At 39.7% G+C, this 26,899-nt stretch overlaps 2 protein-coding genes across 2 annotated transcripts; one reads left to right on the top strand and one right to left on the bottom strand.

The window, feature by feature from the left end:
* Positions 1 to 4,252: 4,252 nt before the first annotated feature.
* Positions 4,253 to 8,092, top strand: RB195_012628 (uncharacterized protein; the record flags this gene model as incomplete). Its single annotated transcript, XM_013436217.2, has 8 exons — positions 4,253 to 4,337; positions 4,402 to 4,481; positions 5,024 to 5,122; positions 5,533 to 5,651; positions 6,848 to 6,932; positions 6,998 to 7,104; positions 7,729 to 7,880; positions 7,941 to 8,092. 8 exons carry the CDS (start codon positions 4,253 to 4,255, stop codon positions 8,090 to 8,092), a joined length of 879 nt encoding a protein of 292 aa, XP_013291671.1.
* Positions 8,093 to 24,994: 16,902 nt separating this feature from the next.
* Positions 24,995 to 26,664, bottom strand: RB195_012627 (uncharacterized protein; the record flags this gene model as incomplete). Its single annotated transcript, XM_064202086.1, has 3 exons — positions 24,995 to 25,081; positions 25,832 to 25,894; positions 26,605 to 26,664. The coding sequence occupies 3 exons, from the start codon at positions 26,662 to 26,664 to the stop codon at positions 24,995 to 24,997; spliced, it is 210 nt and encodes a 69-aa protein (XP_064057967.1).
* Between the last annotated feature and the right edge of the window lie 235 nt (positions 26,665 to 26,899).

Here is a 26,899-nt window from a genome sequence, read left to right as displayed (position 1 = left end):
CGGAGTAAAAAGGGTGACCGCGAAACGTTACAAGCAACCATTTACATCTTTCTCCAGACAACGAAACGTATAAGGCAGCCAAGAGACGAAATATTATTACTGAGAAAGAGATAAGAGTGAATCAGATATGAGAAAGCGGAGAAACATAACACAGAAGCTAAGTTCTGGAATTGAGTAGAGAAACAGCTGTCTAACTATATACTGATACACAGTGTGACTGTTCGGTTTCTGGGAAGAGCCTAAGCGCGACGGCATTTGGACAAATATTGACAGAATTCATTGTCAGAATATTTCGAAGTGAACTTTTTATCGCGATCAACGGAAATCCTTCTGCAGCGGCCAGCTGTGGTAAACATACACTCCGCCACCTGTCTTTGCTTATACGCCTCCGAAGTGCTTCCAAATGGCAGCGAATACAGAATGTATGTTAAAGGCATCACCCCACGAATCTGAGGTGGTACGGATTTCAGGTGGAGTATTCGTATACGAGACAGTAGATTATGGAGAGGGGGATGATTCCGTCCATTTCTTCCTAATCGCCGTAAAAAAAACGGCCTGGAAGATGCGGCGCCGAACAAGGTTGGCGCGCTCCAGTCGAACTCCTTGTAGAGAATAGTGCGCCAGAACGCCCGAAGCCGTATCTTCCGGGCCGTTTTTTTTATGGCAATTAGGAAGAAATGAACGGAATCACCCTTCTCTCAATAATCTACGATCCCGTATACGAATACTCCACCTGAAATCCGTACCACCTCAGATTCGTGGAGTGATGCCTTTAAGCAAAAGAACCGTGTGCGTGTGTTGCGGTACAAATGTCGAGGTCACTTGGGCAAGCAATTTCGATTCTGACCTGTGCAACTGTGTTCTAACAACAATGAACACCAACCCACATGACCTCCGCGGGGAACGCCAGATAAACGGTTATGCCCAAAGGAAATTTACAGAACAGTTGCAAATCAGTTTTTGCCTATATACTTATCGAGTGTGCATTGAGGTATCGAAACTCGTCAGCGAATCTACGCATTTGCTTGGACGCCACAAAGGTATTGCTAATTACAGTCTCGTTAAAACGCTAATCTGTGCTATAATATAGCGTAAGCGATTATCCAGGAACTTGAGCGGTTTTAAACCACATATTTTGTTAATATACGTTATTCTTTCGTTATTGCAAGGGTTTAAACAGTACTTGCGGTTGCAAAAGACGGGTTTCGAGCCAAAAAGCGAATTTGAGTTAGGGTCCCATCGTATCACCAAGTCAGCTTTTCGCAAAACGAACGCGAATCTTTGATCGAACTATATTCATGCGTGGCAAAACGACCGCCATGTGAATTCAATTTAAGAGGACGGCAAGAAAAGGAAATGTACATCAGAAGGAGAAAGCTCTTAAATTACTACACATGCCTCGCCATTTTTTACGAGAACATAAGTCTGGAACGAGTTGAACTCTCATTCAAAGCTATTGCGCTCTGGTGGCGCAACTGCCTTCGTTCGGCCCTGCAGCCCAATTAGGCTGCCCGCACGGATCTGTGCTTGATGTTTATTGAGCGTTCACAACAGTGCGCTCAATAACCATCAAGCGCAGGCCGGTGCGGGCTGGTTTCTGAAGTCAGGCTGTCTGACTTCAGAAACCGCTTCTCCCCGTAGAGGTGTAGTCTCAACCCCAATCCTGTGTTTTGCCATTCTGGACTGGAACAATAACAACGTTTACGGTGGATACGGGGCATGGGATCAGATCACTTCAGCTCCACCATGGTCGTCCTTGTAAGTGCTGAACGTTGTCTATCGTTGCTTCAACAAGGGATGAAACCCTACCGCGGCAAGAAAAATACATGACACATACGGTTGCATCAAAACGACATGAAGTTACGAGAGTTACATGGGCGGCTGCGCTCGAAGCGGTGCGGTGGAGCGTAGCGGTTAGAATCGAGCGGGACCTTTGCTAACCCCACTCAGCGCTGCAGTTCGCGATGGTCCCACCTCGATTCTAACCGCTTTCTCCACCGCCGCTTCGAGCGCAGTCGTTTACGGAACTGCATCGTGCTTCATGTCGTTTTGACCCAGTTATAATTCAGCGTCAATCCTTCCCTGTGTAATGATATCTACAATCATACATGGGGACGTTGTGACGAACGTAACGCGAAACTAGTAGGTTTGATTTCACTGCACAAGTACGATTGGTACGTTGGTACTGCACGGTCGATGGGTCGAAACCGCCTTAAAAGCATCACCCACGAATCTGAGCTGGTACGGATTTTAGGTGGATTATTCGTATACGGGATAGTAGATTATGAAGAGGTGGGTGATTCCGTCCATTTCTTCCTAATTCCCGTAAAAAACGGCCCAGAAGACACGGCCTCGGGCCTCCCGGCGCACTTCTTTCTACAAGGAGTTCGACTGGAGCGCGCCAGCCCGCGCCGCATCTTCCGGGCCGTTTTTTTTTTTACGGCAATTAGGAAGAAATGGACGAAATCACCACCCTCTCCATAATCTACTATCCCGTATACGAATACTCCACCTGAAATCCGTACCGCTTCAGATTCGTGGGGTGATGCCTTTAAGCCAGCTAGTCCTTTCATCCCTCTAGAGTCGATCAATTGATAATAGTTTGGCTGGGAAGACTGAACAAACACTGACTTGATGCATCGCCTGGTCCCGCAAGTACATGTATACATGAATATGATTATGTATACGTATATGACCCGACTATGGGTGAGGTCAATTTCTGAAGCATCTCATCTTCGCTACACGGCGAGTAGCCAGACCAACTACGTTTCGCCAGTGAAAACTCAATCAAGTGACGAATGAAAAAATAACAAACAGCGGTTGACAAACCGAAACCAAAACACAAACGAATTCCTGACATGGAGCCAACGATGGAAGGAGGCGCTGATTTCAACGTGGACACTATTCCGCTTGCCAAACGCTGCAGCGCACCATAAGTTACGCAAATAGAGCTCTTTTGAACGTAAATGATCCGTCCCGCGGTATGTTCCGTAAACTCGTAACTCAGCAGTTACAGTAGCCAGGCGCATGTTTCCATGGTGTTGAACATTAATTAACTCGAGGCTCATTGTTTCTGTGTAGCTTATTTGAAAAGTAATCGCATTAGTTATGGATTTCTGTGTTATGGTTGCAAAGTTAGCTTTATGTTCAAGGATGGTAAACGTAAGTGATTTTGGCAGACCCTCTTGTTTTATTCATTGCGCAAGTTTTGGAATTACTATCGTATCAATTCAATCATGCAAACATTTGTTTCAATTCTGTATCCGATATAAAGTTCCTTGAAACACCGCACTTTTCCTGTCGTAAGTGAGAATTTTTATTAGTTTCTTCATAAATCACATTAATAAGGTGGGTTCGGTTCGTTTACCTCTGCTGAGGTTCGAAATCTCCTGAAGCTTATTTACTGCATGTAATTATTTCGTTTCTTCTGGGCAAGATAGTGGGACATTAGTAAAACTGCGATCTCATCAAGGTGCTAAGGTACGATAGCGCTCAGTACACTAACACAAAGCCCCGTGAGCATTCGCAATGGAGCACCCGATCGCGAAAAATCCACCACCAGGTCCCGTTCACCTCCGTGTACATAGATCAGAACTAACTATTGCTGATCATGGCTAACAACGGCAACATAATTTCTCTTTGTCTAGGCAAGTATAGATTTTAATGGTCATTGATAGTCTTTCTCCCATTCTTTTTTTCCATTTACCTCTCTTTCGAGCAATGTCGGTTTTAACCTTTTTTGTATTTTCCCTTTCACTTTCATTCATTGGCTTCGCTTACGCTTGTGCAGTCCAATATTCTCCCACGGAGCCATGTGATGTTCTACGTGCGCACGTGGGTAAAATAGTTAAGGCAAAATGGCAAAATTAGAGACGTAAGTGATAGATAAAGTTCTGTATGTTAGAACGTTGTTGTTTTGATTACTGATGGATTTCCTTGTGGATTACTGTTGGATTTTTGTTTAAATATTTTTTCAAGCACACGTTGCTCTGTTATGTCAGCATTCACGCTGAGCGTATTTGTTTCAAGCGCGGGAGACTCGCAAAGCTGGTCGTTCATGCTCATACATCATAATTGGTGTTCCTCCTGTTCTTATCTCTCTTTTCACGTTATTGCAGCTCTTCTGTGGTTGTAAAAAAGAAAAAGCTTGTTCTCAAATACATTCTTCTCTGGAACTCGAGCTGTTTTATGCCTGTTTTTTCCTCACCTTTTCGCATATGTGATTCTTCTAAATTTGCACAGTTGATTCGGTATGACTGGTGTCGAAACATTCTCTAGTTCTGAACACACCGACATAGATTCTACTGCAAGGGATGTAAACTCACAAGTAAAAGAAGGTATTTAACTTCTGTACATATTCAGAATGATTCCTTCTATGAACTTATTCGTTTTAAATTGTAGTTCCTTCACCGAGAACTCTCGAGGATACTCAAAGAGACAATGAGCTGACTGAAGCACAACTTAGTCGAATTGAGGAGGAGGTAATGCTTAGTTTTCGTTTCTTCTTTTTTTTTGTCCAGTCTTCGTGATGTCATACTAATATAATAACGGTGTATGGTGTTATTATGAAACGAAGTCCTCACCATTCCTCTTAGCAGAGGGGGATAGCCTCATTAGCGCTTAAAAGTCGGACCATTTTTGAATGTGTTTTTAACTCAGGCGGCAGAATGTTCTGAATACGGATACACTAAGATGCATAGGGTAAGATACACTATGATGCTACGTACACCTTTTGCTTTCGCCAAATATTCTATTTTTATGTTAAAGAATTGTGATGCTAGAATTGTTATAAGTGGGACAATTGTTAATGATTCAATACATAGAATTTGTGGAATTCATAGCTGTTTTCCTCTAACTTCTAGTGAAAAGTAGCTTTAGTCTCTCTCCGCGAGAGGATTTCTCGCGGAAAGAGACTGCTCCGAAAACAGTTATCATGATTTTATACAAAAATACTCCAAGAGTGGTGCATATCCTTTTACAGCGTCAATCGGACGTACAAACTCGTTCATTAATTCTAGTTTAGCAAAAGCAAGTGCCGCTTGTGGGTGATCGTGTGCCCTTCGAAGTAGTTGTTATGGAGTATGATCCCATCAAGAGCGGAGAGTTTTACATTAAAGCTAAGGTGGGTACTAGTTAAGATTTATGTGTTATCGACATGATCATTCGTGCAATGGTCGAAGCCGATGCTCCGGTTCCTCCTCACTTTAGGGTGGTTGACGACGTTATTCCCTTGACCTAATCTGTTCAGCCATAGGTGTGATAGGGAGGAGACGGACCATCCTCAGGTGAAGGGGGTCTAGCTCATAGAGTGCAGTTCAAGTGAAGGGGTCCCTTCATGCCGGCGATAGCATGCTCCCGCTCTTCATGGAAAAGCTGCGCATTTTTATGTTTCTGATAAAAGTATTGATACCCCACCCCGGTCGATGATTCTCTTCACTCTGAACTGTTCAAGACAGGGTAAACGCAAACGGTAAACCTCACGTAGGAACGGTTCGGCTCCGACCTATCACATCAATGGACAACCTTATTTAGGACTTGCTAGACACATACAGTGATGTACGTCTTATCCGTCGAGATGGCAATTGTTTCTATCGAGCAGTATTGGTTGCTCAGGTGGAGCTGATGTTGAATGATTCCGAAGAGTGTTCAAGGTGACTTCATATATCTTCTTTAGTAAGGTTTGATAATTGTTACCTTTTGTATCTGCTTATCTTATCATACGTCTTGCTTTCTAATAAGACGTATGAATTGGTGTAAAAATACTGTAAGGGAAAGAAAATGATACAAGAGGATCGGTTTTTTCCTGTTTCTGACGGCTTCGCTCTCTAGTTTTTATTATTCTCTGTTGAAGAACGGCCTTGAATAGGGAATGAAGAGATTTGTCAGTTTGGAAGTACAGAGTTATAGCGTTGAGGGGCGGGTATTGTGCAGAGTTGATTAACAATCTGTGTTTTGAGATAACATAAGCTCTGGTGTGACTTGGTGAAAAACTTCTGTGCCTATTCCCAAATACAGGATTCAGTGAAATAACGCTTATGTTGATTTCATGGTAGCTCATAGTTTGAGTTAGGGTAAAACAGACAAAAGTAAAATGCATGTGGATGTAGTAACACACTTGACTTCAATTCGGACGTTCGATTCGGCGACGCCTTGCTTCATGTCGTTTTGACCCTACTATATAGGGTTAGAATATCGTGAGATGCTATTGGTGCTAGAGTGATCTTTTTTTCCAACAAAAAAAAATATCTGGGTAATGATGAGCAAAGCAGAAGGTATAGCCTCCTAGCGGACTTCTAAATCTTTTGCAAGCCTTGTGCTCACTTGCTTTCGAGGCGCTTTTTTAAGATTATTCTTTTCTTAGAAATTAAAGACTATTCTTAGGAATTACTTTCCATTTATGTCACGACAATTTCCAAACTTCCACTCTCGTTCATGCGCCAGATTTTAATATATTTTAATGAATAGGATACGTTCTTCATGAAGAGTGCTTTGTTTGCTACATGTGTGATTTAGCATATTACCCTTAGTTCTGATAACATCTGCCCAATTTCTTCCATAACCAAGGTAAACGGGTATATCAAAAACGCTCTGCTAGCGGTAAATTGAGCAGTCAATAATGCATCTTCGGCTTATCTTCAGGTGCGCGTGGCTAGACAGTTTATGACAGGGTATGCTGACCCTATGAAAGATGAAGCATTAGAAATTCATAATCATGTTACTCATCCATTATGTTGAGTATGAGCATGGTGTTAGTTTTCTGTAATAGAACCACAGCTCCGTACATTTCTTCAGGAATGTTAAGTTCTCTTTATACGTTTAATTGCTTGCATACGATCTTAATTTTCAGATTTGAGGAAGTGTGTAGAGGATGGCAGGATCGGCTTATCAAACTCGGTTACCCAGATTTCACAACAAATGACTTCTGTGAAGTGGTTTGTATAATTTCTTTCGTCAAAGTTTTTAGAGTTGTTTTATTCCTCATTCACAACATCTTTAGTTCTACAAGTGGATGACTCCTATTTGGTCTCACCAAGTCGATCGCAAAAAAGTCTTCGAAGATCTTAACGACGATAATGAAGCGAACTATCTTATTATCTTTTTGAGGTAATCACTTAAGTATTATGTGTTTAAATACATTCGTAGTAAGTACTTGCTTACACATGTATACGGGTACGGTTGGGTCGAAACGACATGGAGTAAAGTGCAGTTGCGTAAGCGGCTGCGCTCGAAGCGTCGGCGTGGAGCGCAGTGGTTAGAATCGAAGGAGGACCTTTGCTAGCACCATTATTTACTGCTGTTCCCAGTGGTCGCAACTCGATTCCAACTGCTTTCTCCTCCGCACCGCTTCCAGCGCAGTCGTTTATGCAACTACACCGTGCTTCATGTCGTTTTGACCCTACTGTACATACATATACACGTAAATGCGTATATACAACCGCCAAATCATCTTTCTATCTCTTTTACGCATTACTCTGCTGTCAAAATGTCGTGGAATTGGTTTTATGAAAACTTTCTCTGTTAAGTATTACTTCACTGTCAAACTTGGTCATTACCATACGCCATTAATATCTGGAATTTATTGAAGCCTCAGAAAATCTATTTCTCCTGTATTGACCTCTGCTTCTGCAAATTCAGAGATTTTCTTTACTCTTCCGATCTCATTTTTACAATCAACCTACTTATATGTCCGTGTATGGTAACATATTAACCACATGTTTGCATTTTTAGGCTAATAACTGCTGGATATTTGAAGGAAAATGCTGAAGAGTATGCTCCATTCATAGAAAACGTTAGTCTTTCCGACTACTGCATTACGGAAATCGAGTCGATGTGGAAGGACGCGGACCATCTTGCCGTTACTGGACTTGTGAATGCCATAGGTGCTTTCATACCTTTTGTTACCACTAGTGGTGCTTTTTCATCTTTTACTTTCTATCTAGGGCAAAGCGTTCGTGTGCAATACATGGATCAGAACGCCGCTCCAAATGGTGGATTGTTCTATGACTTTCCTCCTGATGAGAAAGAAGTTCCACGTATAACGCTTCTTTATCGCCCAGGCCATTACGACCTCATTTATCGCAGGTGTTGCTAACGTAATGCTATGTATTTCATCTACCTTCAATAGAACCACCTTCTATTTTTAAAAAGTCGTATTAGTCATTTTAATATATATCAAAGTCTTTTCATTCTCATGCAATCTTTTCTTTAGTGTTTATTGAGAATGTGATATCGGTTCGATGAATTAGAACTTTGTCATTTGTCCTTCTTGGGTTTTTTGCATCCTGTACTGAAAGCCTGCATTTTTTTTCCAATACTCCGTCTTGACAACCTTTTACTACGAAAAGTTTGTCTCACATGTTGATTGGTGATATTGTTTGCAAGAAGAAAGAACAACGTAGGTTTTTTTGTTAGGTATTCAGAAAATAAGGTTTGGCATCTTTCTCTAACTTAATGATTTTTGTATATGCGTTAGCCTGTTGAACTGTCTAATTCTGTACATCCCTATTAAGTTCTTTCATGGGTTCGCAATGTACATTATTTAGTAGTGGAGATCTATGGCGAACTAGAATTGGATCTTCTCCTCGAAATATTAAATGTTCCTTAATCTGAGCAGCGTGTAACCTATCGACCTATAAAGACAGAGAAAAATATGTTCTGCAGGGTGTGAACCACCATTTGTAGAATATCATCTTGTAGTTTTGTTAATTACAGAAATAGATAATAGAGATGCGCTGTTCCATTTGAGACGATCTCTCACCGACTGTGGTACACTCGCTCCTGTAATCAGTACTAACACATACATACAGATACATATAACCCTGAACGTCCGGCTAAAGCCGGACTTCAGGCTTTTTTTTTTTGTATTCGCTTCGCTCGCCTTCACCGACTAATAAGAAATAACAGCAGCGACTTTTTTTGTTGTAAAATTAGATTTGTTTTTTTTTTCTATAAACGCTTTTTTCATTTTTTTTTTGCCCCAAAGTTTAAGCATAGATTAAAGATTCTATGGTTTTTCCTTAAACTCGTCAGTCCTATATTCGGTGAACAATCAAACTTGATTTTATATTTTGCCGTAGGTGTCCTAGAGCAGGAAGGAACAGCAGTGGAATCAACAGGCGTTTTTTCGAAATGCCCAGCATGGCAGAGACCAAGATTGATTACCCATGAAATTTGCTACTTGTGCTATAAATAAGGATTGAAATTGTTATGGAAATTTTTTCTGTGAATTTTTAATTCTCGAAAGTAGAAGTCAGAACTAAGTAATAGTATGGAATTACTAGCTTCTAAGAAATTTTAGAAAAAAAGACGCATTTATCCACGATTTTTTTCAACGCAATACGTTACTACCCTGTTACTACATAAAACCTAGGAATTAGTTTGAGTTACAGAAAAATCGAAACAGGTAACCTTGTGTCATAGTCGTCCTCATTCCTTAATGATGTTGTGTTCGTTTGCGAAAACGTTTTTCCGCTTCGATTTTCTTCTTCAAGGACGATAATGAGCGGGCCGAGCACTCTTAGAATCCTTTCCCTTTCTGCAAATATCCCAATTAACAATTTCACAGGGTCATCTCCACAGAAATCGTATTCATTTTGTTCTCATTTCACATCTGCATTCATGTTTCGATTCTTCGTCGCGCCTATGTTTCGATTAAATGTTGACTGATCTCTTGTCACTGCCCACATTCCTTTCATCTTTCTCTCTCCATTTTCGCCATCCGCTCTCTGCTTTCGTCGTTTTCTCTGTTATTTCTGCTGGAAAATGTGAAAAAGTGCTACTCCATGTCGTTGCTGTTAGACTTAGACAACATAATTCATTCAAATATCTTGGTTTGAGTTGCTTGCTTATTAGTTACCAGTTTGAACGTCCGGCTAAAGCCGAACTTCCGACTTTTTGTGGTGTTCGTTTCGCTCGCCTTCACTGATCAACAAAAATTAATAGTCGTGACATTTTCTACAAAATTAAAATTGTGTTTTTTCTAACAACCCTTTCTTCATTTTTTTCTTCAGAATTTTTAGGCATAGACGAAAGATTTCATAGTTTTCTTCATAAACGCGTCAGTTTTAAATTTGGGGAACATTCAAACTGGATTTTGCCGACAGTTTACTTCCAGTGAAGGACGTCTTCAAACTTTTTTGGGTCAATTACAATTAATTGCGGCTTCTTGACAGAAGAACTCTACAATTTGTTCATGCTGTGATTTTGAACTTCTTAACAACTTTTTAAAATCTCTTTCCTCACACTGCTAGCTAGCTAGCTGAACTCAAAACTTCCAGTGTAAGGAACAACGATTTGAAGTCCTTCGAGTCCGTGGAACCCTCTTTTTTGACAATAAAGATTCTTGGGCTTTGAAGATGGCGATTTCATTGTTAGCTTACGGCATCTGCTTTACAACATGAGTTTTTTTAGCTCCTTCCACTAAAAGATGCACAAGAAGTCTGTTCCTATTCCCGTAGAACATTTTAAATCAAGGTAGAATTGTCGCCTTCTCGTTCTTCAACGATAATTTCTTTCTGTTCTACAACCAACTCCTCGCCTCTCTTTTCCACTATTCCTGGTTTTGTTTCGCATCTTTTTTCCCGTATACTTATAAAAAATCAAAGAACATAATCTTCGACAGATATACATGTTTTTTCATATCACTGAGGATGCATAGATCTGAAATGCCGCACACTTCAGCAATATTATCGCATACAATCTTGCCTTGAACACTTCGCATGTGACTTTCAGTTTTGAATTAGCGCTCCAAACTGGTTCTTTGTAGTTTCCCAAAGTGGTAAGTTTCAGAACAATTTTCTGTGCCCTCCGTTCTGCTCATTTTGGAAGTATTTTACGACTCTATAATCCTTATTCCAGAAGAGAATGAAAAATATGCGAATAGCATGCGAAGAAGCTTAACCTAAAAAAAACTTGTGATGGAACTCTAAAAAAAATAGAAAAGATAATAGTTACAAAATAGTTAACTGATAATAATAAAAACAATTGTAGAATAATAATAATTTTATATTTTATTAATTTATTTGTTATTTATTTAATTTCACATAATAATGAAAATAATGATAATACTGATCAAAAATTACAAATCAAAATTGAATCTCAGTAATTTCACTGTCACCTTACAAGTGGTTGTTTGTGACAAACTAAACAATACTCGTGCTTCGGAAAACGAGTTCATAATGTGTTTTTGCTCAATTTTCCAATGTCCAGGGTGTTTCACTGTAGACGTGCAAACACTTCTTTTACGCTGTTGACTTCTGAAACAAGTTAACTGAGCTTATTGTTGCGCGTCAGGGTCGAACACCGCAATTATTTTAAGAAATTTAGATTTGGAGTGCATTTATTTCTCTAATTTCAAGGATTTCTCTCTGATTTCAAAGATAAAGAACAATAACAATCTTGGTTCTGCTTAAAAAGTAGTATACAATCAATCTCTGATCTCATTTCTGGATAAAAACCCGTCCTAACTTGAGTCATCCTCTGCCTCGCGCTTCATGAAAATTACTCTTAATCTGAAAAGTAACGAATTGTGTATTATAGTTATGCTTACGGACTACCTGGGATTCTGTGTAAATCAACCGATCAAATTCCTGAAAACAGCTTTTTGTTGTTTTTTTTTCTTGAAAATTCCTTTTCAGCAGAATAAGCAGCAGTCTTTCGATCATTATGTTGCCGTGAGAATCTCTCCGAATGTACCACAAAGAGAGAAATTATCTACATACCTTAATCTAGCGGCGCACATTTCTTGAATGCCTATGAGAATCGGACTTTTCTCTCGCTATCATTAGCACACCGATCCTCTATCAGATAAACGTTATATGATATTTTCTCTTTATGACCATCATACCCTTCAAGTTCAGCTACAGATTGATTTTTACGCAAAATTTTTTGGAATTACCAGCACGTGGAACGTATGTTTCAAAGAAACGGAAATGGTTGTGGTTATTCGGACCTCCTTTCTCTAATACCACAATAAGCTCTTTTTATTGTTTAGCTAAGAATAGCTTTGTGATCATACATGCAAGTTAAATTCCATTGGAAACTTGAGCTAAAAAGAAATTTCTAACAAGAACTATTCCTGACTCGTCCCGCGACTGCGTCACATGCGTTTCTTTTTTGTTCATGAAATTAGGACCGATTTTGTGTCAAATGTTCCAATTTCTTTCTCTAATTCAAAATGTTGCTCTTGCGGACCGTATTTGTCCGATTTTATCAACTCAAAACGTCTTCTACGATAGTGCGCTTCAAGGTCAGTCGTTTTCAAAGTTGGATCATTTTCTCTTGCATCGCGCCCACTTATGTACATAGCAATCACCTGTAGAAAATCCCAATTTGTCCAGATAAGTAAGATTTCTCTCGAGAGGACTATCTTAGTGTTGACCCTATAAACTGATGTAGAGAATATATCTTATTATGGTTTGTTATTTTCGAATGTATTGTTAACGAATTTAAATTGGTGGAGCTAGAAGGCATTAAAGGCACTCTCTATAATCGTAAATTATGGAGAGGTGGGTGATTCCGTCCATTTCTTCCTAATTGCCGTAAAAAACGGACCGGAAGATGCGGCGCGCGCACAAGGCTGGGGCGCTCCAGTTGTACTCCTTGTAGAAAATAGTGCGCCAGAACGCCCGAAGCCGTATCTTCCGGGCCGTTTTTTACGGCAATTAGGAAGAAATGGACGGAATCACCCCCTCTTCATAATCTACTATACCGTATACAAATACTCCACCTGAAATCTGTACCACCTCAGATTCGTGGAGTGATGCCTTTAATAGACAACTCTGAACACAGATCTACTGAACTATTGTAAGTGGATGTCCACTGTCTACTATTCGAATGAAATTCAGCGTGTTATTGGAAATCTATTGCTCTAACCAAGGATTTTTTAGTAGTGCTAGCGGAAATCCTGGTCAGAACTCTGGAGAAACACCTTTTTCACCGGAGATCACACCGTTCAAACCAAAGAGAAGGAATTCACATTTGAGCACTTAGGAGATTTCGTAGCCGAGCGGTACGTGGACGACGTGCCTTGTCGTTTCGTATTCGATTTCTACGCCTCAACGATTCTGGTTCTGCTGCGCGGTGCGCGATCGTATTTCCCCCCTTATGCGGTCGTTATGCATCCCGTGAACGGAGGCGTTGCTGCGACGTGTGTATGTGACTCCAATACGCGCGCGTGTGTGTGCGCTCGTCGGCGCCGTCCACACCGGCGCTCCCGCGTTGCTTGCAGATCATCCTGTTTGTTTGATCTGACTCATGTGTTTTTCGGCCGGTATAGAGCCGCTCGCTGTTTCTCTCTCTCTCTGTCTCTCAATGCTTTTCCTTGCGTTTAACAGCGTTCTGGACGACGGAGACTATCGGTTCCACTTTTTGTTTGATTCATTAACGGAGCCCAGTCAGCCCATTGCTTCAATTAGTTTAGTTAGAATTAATTTTGTCTTCATATTTTGCTTATTTTACATTGTTTTAATTAATTGTTTGATTATGTTTAAATTTTGGTTTGTTAGGATTGGCGTTCCTCCTCTACTGAGGAGCTTCAAGGAAGGTTAGTCCAAAAATGGGTCGTCTAGGTAGAGGCGAAACTATCCATATTTTATCCTCTATCTTATTTATTTTGACTTTTTTTCATCAGCAAGCCAAAATATCTTCTTTTTTTCTTTTTTTGCTCGTTCACGGTGATGCGGAAATTTCGTGGGGATATACCTCTGGAAATTCGCTACAGCTACAAGAAAAGCATATGTCGAGGGGGAAATTCTATCTCGTATTGTTGTTCCTCCGTTTTCGTTTTTTTTCCTCCCGCAAATCCAACTACCTGCCTGATTTCTTTCAAGATATCAACTAGGTCAGTTTTTTCGATGAATTTCATCTCAACTGGCGTCCTTTTGAAGCTTTTTTTTCTCGTTGATTTTGTCGTTCTTTTTTGAGTTCATCTTTCAACACTCCAGTAAACTAGTGGCCTAGTAAACTTTAGAAATGTTAGGAATGAACTCCATTATTTTATTAATTCGTGTCATTTGCATTAAAATTGATCGTCACACACTAAATGCTCATAGATTGCACCAAAGTAAGCGCGTTTAAGAAAATTTAAAGTCGTTAAATTGTTCATAAAAATATTTCTCATTCATTCATTTCTGTTTATTACATGACTACTCCTATAAGAAAATACATCGGAACGAAATCATTGGATTCTGGATCCTGGATTTCATAAATCACTGATCTATTAGCAGTGCCGGAACTTTGACCAACTTCTCAATTTGTTAGAAATTTCCATTGTCATTCGACATATGCTGGATTGGCGATTAGTTAGATGGTAGATCATTATGGTTACTGTATTATCTGAGAATATGAGCATATTAAGAAGTTATTTTCTTTCAATTTGACAAAAAAATGACTTTAGGATGTCTAATATGCACAGAGTTCGGACCGACAGTTCTCGGTCTTGCTGCCAGTTCCATATCTTGAAAATTTCATGTGTTTTAAATAATCAAAAATTAGCTGAGTAACAAATGGCAAATGTGAAATTCGGTGGCTGACAAAAGCGAAGAAACACCAAAAATCAGGAGCAAATTTCCTGATGTGTTGTTGAAACATTGATATTGAAATGTTTCCGTTTTTATTCTAAAATCAATTAAATATTTTTAATCTACTGATCAAAGCACATAATGCAACTAAAAAAGGAGAAAAGTCAGGCACAAAGGTCGAATTACAGAAGAACAAAGAAGAAAAAACTGAAAAATCAGCTTTTTGTTTCAATACAATATCAAATGTGAAGATACAGGTTCGACATCGCGCTTAGTCAAATTTTTACAAAAATCTTTAAAAGAAAAATTTAGAAGAATTTAATTATTGGTACTTTACAGCAGTTTAAACGTGGATTTAATGGAATTTAATGTCCAAAAAAAGCACAGATGTTATGTGTTGTTAGGTGTGGGTGATCGCAATCGAACAACTTCTTGAGAAGAGCACGAAGAGAAATATTCCAGAAAGTTTTTCAGAGAGAAGGTTTCCCTTACAAATCAGTGACGCCGCCGTTTTCTTCCATTTTGGACCTTAGAGCTGCGACTGATTTAGTTATCTCCCGAAACAAGCGCGACTGAGCGCGCCACCCTTCTCCCGAAACTACACTTTAATCCAGAGTCCTTTTGTGCTTCTTCAATCGTCAGAGGAATTCTGCTAATTTGCGGCGGAGGACACATAGCGGGATGGGGAATTTCATGAAATGAACAAAACCTTGGCGCCACAAAATATCTATCAAAACGAAAAATATCTAGCTTTTTATTCTTCGCTTATTTCTCGGGATTTATTCTTCTCTTGTGTTGTCCTCTAAGTGATGTGAATAGGTCTTCACCGGCTCGAAAAGAGGCGCTGCCTCCACGGCACCCACTAGCCTCGATCGTCCTGCAGATGTATAATCCTTTTTCCCAAAGGATTTCTAATTGCTGATGAGATCTAGCGCATATGTGCGCTTAGCGCAGTGTGTTGGTTCACTCTCCGTCGAAATATTCGAAACGACCGAGCTAGACGACGATAAAATGCGACACTACGTTTTTTTTTTTTTTTTTTTTTTTTCGTGCGCTGTGTGAATAGCTTAGTGATCTTATTATCGTGCACTGAGTGAATCGTGGCAAACGAGCCTAATCGCGTTGTGACCACACGTACGCACGCACACACAGGCAAACACGACTATTGACTCGCTGACTGAACACTTTAAAGGCCTTTTCGGGCTGAAACCCTTCCGCGCTCCACACTGATGTTGTATCCGATCAGTAGCACTTTGGGAGACCACTTCCCTTCCTCGCTTCGCTTCGTCGCCGGCAGAATCTACTTACTCTGACTGACGTAAGCTTTAAAGGCATCACTCCACGAATCTGAGGTGGTACTGATTTCAGGTGGAGTATTCATATACGGGATAGTAGATTATGGAGAGGAGGTGATCCCGTCCATTTTTTCCTAATTCCCGTAGAAAACGGCCCGGAAGATACGGCTTCGAGCGTTCCGGCGCACTATTTTCTACAAAAAGTTCGTCTGGAGCGCGCCAGCTCTGTGCACACATCTTCCGGGCCGTTTTTTTCTACAGGAATTAGGAAGAAATGGACGGAATCACTCCCCTCTTCATAATTATCCTGTATTCGAATACTCCACCTGAAATCCGTATCACCTCAGCTTCAGATTCCTGGGGTGATGCCTTTAACAACTCAAACATTGCACTTTCTCTCCACCACAAACCACAAAGAAGTAGTCTTTCAATCCACATTTCTTGCCCATTGTTCCTTGCTATTCAAAATATATATAATTTATTTACGAACTCCTTCGACGAATGTGACAGAAAAACAATGCAAGAGAATGAGTTTTCTGACATCACCTGATACCTCATGAATGCAGTTTATTCGAACACGCGAATCCTTGCGCGTTTTTCAGGCTTGAATGATCAAAAATTCTTCGAATAATCGAACATATTAACCGAGTTTTATATTTTATCACCTGTAGAGGTTGCCGATTAACACTGCATTAAGGACAAAAATTCTTTTAAACTTCTTTTTTCTTCTTCGATTGAGACAGAGTGAAGTGTCACTTGGCAATATTGGAGCATCTCGGTCTGTTTTTTTTTTTCTGGAACCACCGTTTCCGACATGGATATCGAAACTCAGCAAGAATGAAAGTTATCTCATGAGTTAAAATTACCGATGGAACGCTTAGTTGAGCGGAATTTGTTCTAAAAACTTTGTTCAACTTACTTATTTTATTTACTTACTTACTAACTTGCAAATTATGTTCGAGATGCTTCGTCATCTGCTTTTGTTCCCTCCTGCATATTCAAAATTTTCTTGTTGCACTGTCATTATCTTCTCTAATACCTTACCTTTTTTAGGAAGAAGATAGAAAAAATGGATACAATCATCTTTGAATTTTTTCTTTAATTTTTGAATTTCTTGGTAATGTTGTCGTTGTGGTAAGTAGATAACACTGCAAAGCAAGCACTAATCTAGTTCCGCTGCTCAACAGTGACCTTTTTCTGCGAAGGAATTTCAAGGAATGTCCTGAAAATAATTATTTGTAGGGCGAATCGTGTCTAGTCACCTCTAACAGTTCCCAATTCTTCTATGTAGATTGTTAGAATGCGTTGGATAGTGCGCTAAATTAATTTATGCAAAAATGCAAATTTATGCAAAAGTGCACTTGATTTTATCAATGATGTGCAGAGTGGCGTTCGATTGGCGTAAAATGCACATGGGGGATGTTTGGATTTCTGGAAATCTCACTGGAAACCTCTCTGAAAAAAAAGTGCTCTATTTAAAGTTGTGACCTCATTTCGAGAATCATAAAAATCAACAAGATGGTGAAAATCATTTTTTATGAATATCATAAAAAATTACTTTGTCATTTCCAACTCAGAAGAAACGAACGTATTCCCGCGGATAGTCAGCATATAACATTTTACATTTCCTAGAATGGATTTTTTACGCGTCGGTTAGGAAAAGTTAGGATACCTGGGAATTGCTAAATGAGGAAGATTTGAATTGATTTTTTTTTGGTTTTTTCTAACGAATGGCGTCTAGCCGGCTATCGCTTTTCTTTTTTCTTTCGGTCGTTGTCGTTCGATTGCTTCCATTGTTCCCCACTTGGGAAAAGAAAAATTTAAATCTTCCCAGTCCCCATAACCATCAATATACACAATCAGAAGTAATAGTACATGGCTGATCATTACGGGAACCTCGAAAGCTTCGTATTTTGCGTACCTAAGAGGTTCACGTTCTTTCGTTTTGTGTTCGCAATCCTCTCCAGTCCACCAGAATTCGCGAGCACACGATTTTTTTTTTCGGCAATGCAAACAAATTCTCGCTCCGCCGCTCCGTTTTGTCCTCGACGGTTTCTTTCCACTGCATGTGTTATTCGATGTTGACCTATTTCTTTGATTTAATTTAATTTTGATGAAATAATCCTTCAAATGTTCGATTAATACGAACTATGTACCTTTTGCGTGAACTGGTTAGCCGGTGCTTTGTTGGTTTTGAGGTCAATATGATTGATAAACGATTTTCGCTTAACAGAAATTGATAGAGCGACTGAGAACGGGTGAATCTCAATAAACGCAGTTCGTGTTCAATGAACATTGTGATTTCGAACACGGCCCTGGCTGGCAAGGCCATCATAAATTTCCTTTTCTCTTCAATTCTACATTGGCTGGTAGTCCATCTGGATGGATGTGGAGGAGAGGTTTGAGGGTTTTCTGAAGGAAACGGGTCCAATTTTCATAATTTCACCCAAACCGGGCCGAAAATGCGCAATCTGTAGAGATACTTGCTCGCCTAAGGCAAAATAAGCCTTAGCTAAGCCTAAGCAAGCCCACTCTGGTTGGTACTCCATCCGAATGGATGTGGAGGAGGGGTTTGAGGGTCTTCTAAAAAAAACGGGTCCAATTTTACAATTTTACCCAACCTTTCGAACCTTGTTTCCTTTGGCGTTTTCATTGCTTTATACAGTCATTTTTTATAGGTTTAGATGGATTTGGCTTTCCATAATGTCATAGGTACAGGGACTTATTTCTCGCCAAACATTCCGTCCCATGTTCTATTAGATTACAACAGAAATACGTTTACGAAGTGCTTCTCATCAACTCTATTCTGGTTTAATTAATATGGTTTAGTTTTTCCTTTAGGGCTGAGATGTTCTTACCCTTCACCCGCCCAGTAATAACAGTGTTTCTCGTTTTCTCTGCAAGTGACTCTTCAGCTTCTGATTTTTATTTGGAACACAGTAGACTGTAAGTTATTCCTCAAGTTATGTAAAAAAAAAGGGGAACGAGAATTTACTTTTCAGTAGAATTCCATCGTAGCGTACTCTTCCTTATCGTATGTCGTGCCGAAACTACCATTTACCGTGTTAGATAAATATTCTACTATAAAGGGTAAAGGATAAGGTGTCTGGCGTTAATCAATCCGCTTAGGACCCATCACCACGTTCACTTCAATTCAGAATCGCTTGAGGTTCACGAACGTGTAACTGGCCTATACAATGACTTGCGGTGGCTAGCCGATGGGTCAAGTCATTGTTTTTATCCTCCCATACGAGTCTGGTACCAATTTATCGATCCCGGATGGGTGAAAGGCTTGGTGAGCACTGGGGCGGATTCGAACCTACCATGATCGTGCAGGAAGCGGAACCTCTAACCGCAACACTACACCCGCCCTAAATTCTCCATCATATACTATAATATATAATGACAGAGCAAAGTATGTAATAATATATGATCATATATGTAATAACCTACGTATCCCACCTACGTATCTTCCTCACTGCTCCACACTTATGGTGCCTAAATCGAGATCTCCGGACGTTCTTGTTCACTACCATTTTTAATAAGCCATTTTTCTAAAGGTTGATTATGTCAGGAAGAATTATTTAATTTTCCGGCTTGTTGATTGATGGTTGAGGTCATTTGTGCTACTCTCTCTCTCTCTTTTCTGTTTCGAACTTGCACACAAGACGGAAATTTAATTCGAACCAATTCTAGTTCGTATGTCTGCACGCTTGGCCTACTTTAGACCTCGCCTCGATTTAATTTACTAATGTATTTCGTCTTTTCTTCTCAACCCGACCCGATAACGTAGTCTACTTGAAAGTTCTCCCAGCCATGACTGGATTTTTTGTTTGCGTATGCGTAGACCTGTATGTGACCTGAAGGTTGCAGCGCATAAGGATTCACATCTGCTTCAGAGGAACCTAATAAAACGTTAGGCGCAACGCACGGCACAGCTGCACCGGCTCCACAGGTGGTCTTCTTCTACTCGCTCGTTTAAATATCTTGAATTCCTATCGATTTCGAGGTTTTTTTATTTTTACGCCACAAAAAGAACAGTCTTGTCCTACAAACAGCGCTTGAAGTTAGGTCGTGATTGGAATGATTCTTACTTTTCTGAAAATGAATTATCCTTCAGGAACTTTGGAACTACTAGATTGATGCATAATTTTTTTTTTCAAATTTCAACATTAGGAATCATCACATTGAATAAATGAAGACAGCTATGAAAAAGTATAAGAGTAATGGAATTAGTAGTAGATAAAGTAGTTATAATTCTCAATGATGAGTGATAAATTTGTCTCACTTCCTTTTTCTTCGAATTCCGACTTTTTTCTTCCGGAAATTTAGTTTTTTGCAATTCCGTAACTATATTCAGACATTAATTAAATTAGACAACGCTTCCATGTGGATTCGAGGAGAAAAGCCCACCCTAGAATGTATCATGCTATTTAATAACGGTGCTATTTAACGAGCTTATTCTTTCACAGTGGGCGGGTGTAGTGTAGCCGTTAGAGGTTCCGCTTCCTGGTTTCTTCCAGGATCGATCGGAGGTTCGAATCCGCTCTAGTGCTCACCAAGCCTTTCATCTCTCCTGGGGTCGATAAATTGGTATCAGACTTGTCTGGGAGGATAAAAACATTGAAAATATAATAACATGAACACACTCATCATTTCATGAATGCTTACATTTCTAACAAATCTCTTTTTTCTTTTTCTTTCTTTTTTCTTACAAACAAAAAAGACGAAAGAATCATCGTTAGAAAAAAATACAAATTTAATTTTATCACTACATGTAACTGGTGTGGGGAATTTATTTGGAAAATACACTGCATTTAATTTCTATTTGATCAGTGAGAGTGTACGAAACGTTCCGCAGAAAAAATCTGATGTCCTGCATCAGCCGAACGTTCACACTCGTATCTGCAAAAATATTAATAATAATAATAATAATAATAATAATAATAATAATAATAATAATAATAATAATAATAATAATAATAATGTATTGTAATATAATATATAATACAATAATATATTATTTTGTGATTTTTTTTTGTTTTTTGATGTTGTTCTCCAAATAAAAAAAAAAGATGTAACACCTAGGTCCATACGTGTCTTTAACATTTTTTCTCGGAGTTCTGTATGCAATGCAACCATTTCCAATCGTTACAGAGGACTCTTGATATGTTCTTTTCAAGCAGACCATTTCTCTTATCTACAAATTATTAAATCTAGAAAAAAAATATTGAATAAATGTGGAAGGTCACACAAACAATGAACACATACATTTTAACTAATTACTTAATTTATTGTAGTCTAAAATTTAATTCGTAGTCCATTAATTTCCAAATTTTAAATATAGATTAAGAATATCTTCCAGAATAAGTTATAATAACTAACTCCAGAATAAGTTACAATAATAAATAAGAATAATAAGAATATCTTCCAGAATAAGTTAATAGTTTATTTGTATTGAATATCGTTCTCAACTTCCAACTTACTTTTGTGTCTCGGGGGACCTTCGTGCTTCTCAGCCGTCCTCATCATTTGTTGTGTTTTTTTTTTTCAAATGTGTGTTTTCGATTCTAGTATTCTCCTCTCTTCTCGTTCTTTTTTAGTGGTATGGGCAGGATTATCTTCTGTTCCATGTAACGTGTATTGAAGCTTGAGAGAAGTGAACACAAAACAAAACAAAATCTAAGGATGTTTATCAGTGTTTTTTTTTTTTGTTTCGACATAGGGTGTTGACAGAAGACGTGTCAGACGGTCAGAGTACACTTTGAAAAGCACGTGGCTGACATTGGAATGCGACACGTAACGCGTGACGTCTCTGGTGGAATTTCCTCCCAATTTTCCTTTCTTCCCTCTGGTGACAGCTTACTTAATTTAAAATTACAGTTTTCTATCTCAGAATAGTTTCAGATTTACCAGAAATCAGAAATCTTACATATCCTGAATAGGATGGACACTGCAGAACAAAGCGCAAAACCGCTTTGACCCAGAAATTGCGAGAAATTTTTGATGAATTGACGTTAGATATTGGATGGATGTTTTTCGTGTAGGCGGGATCTAGGCCAACATCTTTCGATATATTTGTCTTTAAAAAATAGCAATGGAACCAATCCGCATCTCCTTGTTTTCTTAACCATATTATACAATAGGATTTGAATAGTGTTTCAACGCAACAAACGCAACGTTTGTGGATCGGATGCGTATTTCCGTGGTGTGAGCCGTTTATCCACGGATAATGTTTCATCGGACACATGTGGGTGTGTTCCGGATGACAGCATAACCAACCAATCACGCCTACATATCCAACACCTCGTTTATCTAGTTGAATAAATTTTATTGGACAGATGACTTTTTAGCACCGTGAGCAGCGTTTTCCAATTCCTAGCTTTCCCGGAGGTTTGTATCTGTTCTCGGCAACGCTATCCATCCATCTCGATGTTTGACGAAGAACGGACTGGTCTAAACGTTTGCGTGAAATGCGATCCAACGTTTTTCGCCATGCACCTCCTTCCGCCGATCGTCGATTGCAGTCGTTCCGTTCTCTGACGTTTTCTCCGCACCTTCATTTGCACTTATCATCGAAACACATGAAACAAAGGAACCACATTACAACTGTTAGCTCGTTTGAGGTTTTGTTTTGCTTGTACTTCTTCCTTAAAATCACAATCTTTAATCATTTCGCTTCATTCTTTTTGCTCTGTCTTTCCTAGCGCATCGTTCTAGTCACATTTCAGGGAAGGCACTTTCAATGATAATCGGTTTCTAGTTTTTTTTTTTCGCGAGTGTTGAAGTGGAAGCGCATATGTTTCTAAAAAGGATGAAGTTTCTGGCGTTAATCAATCCGCTTGGGATGTGCCCCCACATTCCCTTCAATTCAGAATCGTTGGAGGTTCACGACCGCGTAACTGGCCTATAGAATGACTTGCGGTGGCTAGCCGATGTGTCAAGTCCGTGTTTTTATCCTCCCAGACAAGTCTGGTACCAGTTTATCGACCCCGGAGGGATGAAAGGCTTGGTGAGCACTAGGGCGGACTCGAACCTCCGATCGATCGTGTAGGAAACGGAACTTCTACTTAGAAGAACTTCTAAGCAAAAATACATTTTCAACAGAGGATTTCCTTTCATTTTCTCACATTTTAACAGGTAGTAGCCCTGACATCCCCCCATCATCCTATATTTTGGAGTTGTTCACTTCGGAGCTGGTTTGTAGGTTTACGATAGGGGCAGAGATTGGAAATTACGTTGACCAAGATTTCCCTCAGTGTTTTTTTTTCAAAGTTTTCAAAGTTTCTGAGGTTCCCTAAGAGGTTTTTTAAAAGTTTTTTAAAGGCTTTTCGGGGACTCCTGTCCTACGATAAAAAATAAGGATAAAAGTCACTGGCGTATCAATCCACTTGGGATGCGCCAATGCGTTTTACTGGAATTCGTAGTCGTTGAGGTTCTGGAACGCTTGTCGGCCTATACAATGACTTTAGAGTGCATATGTACTACGGAAAAATGCCGAATCTCACTTTATTTGTTATAATTGAATAATAATATGGTACTGTAACAGAGACAAGAGAAGGTAGGACCAATTTTAACTGGAAATTTTAAAATAAAATAGAAATTCTAATTCATTGTTCTCTAATCTTGAATTGGTTTATGTTTTCATACAAGTGAAGAGGTTTCTATTTTACTGTAATAGTCCTAGACATATGTACAGTAGTCCTTGGACAGAAGCTGAGTTATCACTCTGTGCAGAGATATCTACGTACGTTTGTATGATGAAGAATAGAGTTTTCTAAAGAAAATGATGCCGAGTTGAGCCAATTTCTACAAAATTCATGTCTCGTTCATCTGGTCAATTGATGAAATTCACAAAAAAAAGCGCTCCAGCTGAAATGCGTCGAAAGCCTCTCTTCTCACGGAAATTGCACCACCTAGAAATGCAATTTAAGTAGTTCTAGACGAATTTTGAGGAATTGTCACTGGTAAATCGAAATCCAGCAGCTATGTCCCCATTTTTTCAGAGCATTAGGGAACCGTTATGACGTACGCTAAGTGGGATGCAAGGATGTTTTTCTTTATCTTCTCATAAAATGAGGTGTTGTATATTTTTTCGATTAAAAGCAAAAAAAAAATTTATTAAATTAAAACATTTGTGGAAATCTTTGGTGCTTTGCTTTCTTTTAATGAGTAGATTGCATACGTACCTCGTAAATGACAATGATGAAGCGTGAAAAACCCATTCCGAAAAATAAATGGATCAAGAGCACCGAGGAATCACTTTTCTTTTCTATAAAGTAATCATTTGTACCCGATGAAACCCATTTTACATGATTTCTATTCTTCCTCTTCTATTCATTGGCTGTAATTAATTGCTACTTTAAAGCAGCTGATCAGTTCTACCCTTCCGCTCCAGGTGATTTCTGAATTTACTGATAATGATAACCGTCTAGGACACTGGATAGGACCGTCTAGGTTACTCGTAAACTACGTCATGAGCCTTATTCGTTCAGGAGAGAACCGAAAGAAAGGAAATTTTTGCAAACCCCAACATTTAAAAAGGGTAATTCACTGTTGGAAGCATAAGTGCTATAGGGTCGAACCGGACCCTCCTCAGGTGAAGGGAGTTTAGCCCATGGGGTGTAGCTCAATTGAAGGGGGTCCTTTCGCCAGCCATCCAAAAGTGAAGGAGATCGTTTCCCCAACAGCCCAAAAGTGAAGGGGAGTCAGAGCCCCGGCTCCGACTATCGCATCTATGGTTGGAAGAGTATTTCCAGGTTTCTTTCACAACTGCTTCTCGTGAACAAAGTCCGCCTTTGGACAAAGAACAAAAGCACTGTTGTTTTCCTGAATATGGATGTCCATTGCTTCTTTTTAGTGTACTCGTAGTCCTAATCTAGGAAAGTGCTCTTAATCAATACCGAAACTCGTGGAAGGCGTAGAAAATATGCTCATAAAATAAAAAAATATTCCATAGCAAAACTTCCGAATGATCGTTTGTGTCCGTTCTTTTAGTTCTTGAAGCCGCGCATATATTTACTGTTAGGAAGGAACGGTAACTCTCGAGAAGTTTACTTAAAACTCAACAATCAACATAACTCAACACACTCAAAACTCATCCAATAGAAAACGTGACTCCGCACATTGGTCCGACTCTTTACCTTAGTTTCTTATGGATTCTTACCTTCTCTACTTACCTTAGTTTCTTATGGATTCTGAGATGTTTATCAGTTTAGGGTTCGCGAACAATGTACCGGTGTCACCCAAGTCCATCACAGTTCCAGGCTGTATTTGTTAGCATTTCGATTATTTCAACATAAGACAAAATGTCCAAACTATATTGTGTGTGGGGGGAATAATGTCCTTTTCTTATGTATAGAAATATATAATAGAGTCACAACGACATGAACCACGGTGCAGTTGCGTAAGCGGTTGCGCGCTCTAAGCGGCGCGGTGGAGATAGCGGTGGGAATCGAACTGGGACCATCGCGAACTGCAGCAATGAATGGTAGTGTAGCAGGAGTCGTCACTCAGTCCTAACCTTCACGCTCCACCACACCGCTACGAGCGCAGCCGCCTACGCAACTGCACTGTACTTCATGTCGTTTTGACCCGACTATATGTACAATAGGTCCGTGTTTCCCTAAGTTTTTTTCAGACGTTTGATCTACAATATCAGACCTAAACGCAGTCCTACTGAGAATCTGGGTTCTCTGTTTTGTGCTTCATTGTTTCGCTGACCGATCTGCAGTTAATATCTGCGTGGTGGGACCTCACACAACCTTACTATCGGCTGGAAGGCAAGCAGTGACCACGATCCTATACTCCGGTCAAACCAAGATGAAGTTCGGTGCAATCGCGTAGGCAGTTCAGCCCGAAGCGGTGCGGTGGAGCTAGCGGTTGGGAACGAAAGGGGCCATAGCCCCCTACCTCACTGCTTGGAGCGCAGAATGGGCTGTACTTTACCAGTTCAGTTCTTTGTTTCTTTCTATCACAAGAATACTGGGGGATCCATGTGCGCCCACCTGAACTTACCTGGTGGTTGGAATGCGTCAACCGATCGATATTGGCAATCAATAAAGAGTGGAAGGAGAAGTACTGAAATACTTGGTGTCGGAGAAGGTTTTCTTATTGTATTTCGACATAATTTAATTTCTTCAATGCAATTCCATCCCGAACTGTACAACCGCTAATTAAATGATGTGTAACTTTAGAGAAAAACAGGAAACTAGAGATGGGACACCACGCGAAGTTCAGTTGTGGATTTGTGGGAACGATATCTACATAATTTGTAGTTAACGGTTGATTTGCAAATATTCCTATCAACGATATTCTCAGAGGGTTAGTCACTAACTGTAGGCTAGTTTTTGCTTCTCCTCAGCAGTTGGTGTACTCTTAATTCTAACCCAGAAGTTTTTTTTTTTTTTTGTGGCTAAACGACATTAAATTGGATTATGTAGGCTCATTTGATGAAATGATTGAAACTTCTTGAGTTGAACAAAAGAATAAGAGCAGAGTAAAAGAATGAGCTAGCAAACAAACAAAGTTAAATTCCAAAAAGTAACAAAAAGTCGGCTTTTTTACTGAATATTTTGAATGGATTTTCTTTTGAACAGTATGAACAATTCTAGGGTAAAGTGTCGTTTGGAGGGGAGCATTTCCTCGACGTAAATAATCAAATCAATCGGGGCCCTAAGGCCTAAGCATTAGTCCTAGAGGATCTATGACACGTAAACTCAAGTTACTAAGAGAAGAAAGTAAGTTAGAAATAAGAGAAATAAGGGCCCACTCCACTGTGAGCCACAAACCACTAAAGCACACCAAGGCAGCAAATTTTGTTCCCGCGGCCGCGTCGCAGCAGGCCACATTGGAGCAGAGCAGCCTCGGCGCAGGCTTCTACTGCTCACATTCGCAATTTTGAGGACATGTAAAGCTTTATCCTTGCTTCATTTTCTGTCGTTTCTTCGATGTCGTTCTTCTCAACAGACCTGCATCACTTTTGGTACGCTATTGATCCGTTCCAAACTTATCGTTACGTTGCTAACGTCAAAGAGGTGTTTCTTCTACAAACTCCCGTTCTTTTCTCTTCACGTATGCATTTCT

The sequence above is a fragment of the Necator americanus genome, chromosome V (assembly GCF_031761385.1).
Source record: "Necator americanus strain Aroian chromosome V, whole genome shotgun sequence".
Taxonomy (NCBI): domain Eukaryota; kingdom Metazoa; phylum Nematoda; class Chromadorea; order Rhabditida; family Ancylostomatidae; genus Necator; species Necator americanus.
Note: the sequence above shows the minus strand (reverse complement) of the source record. Positions and strands in the feature narration are given on the sequence as shown.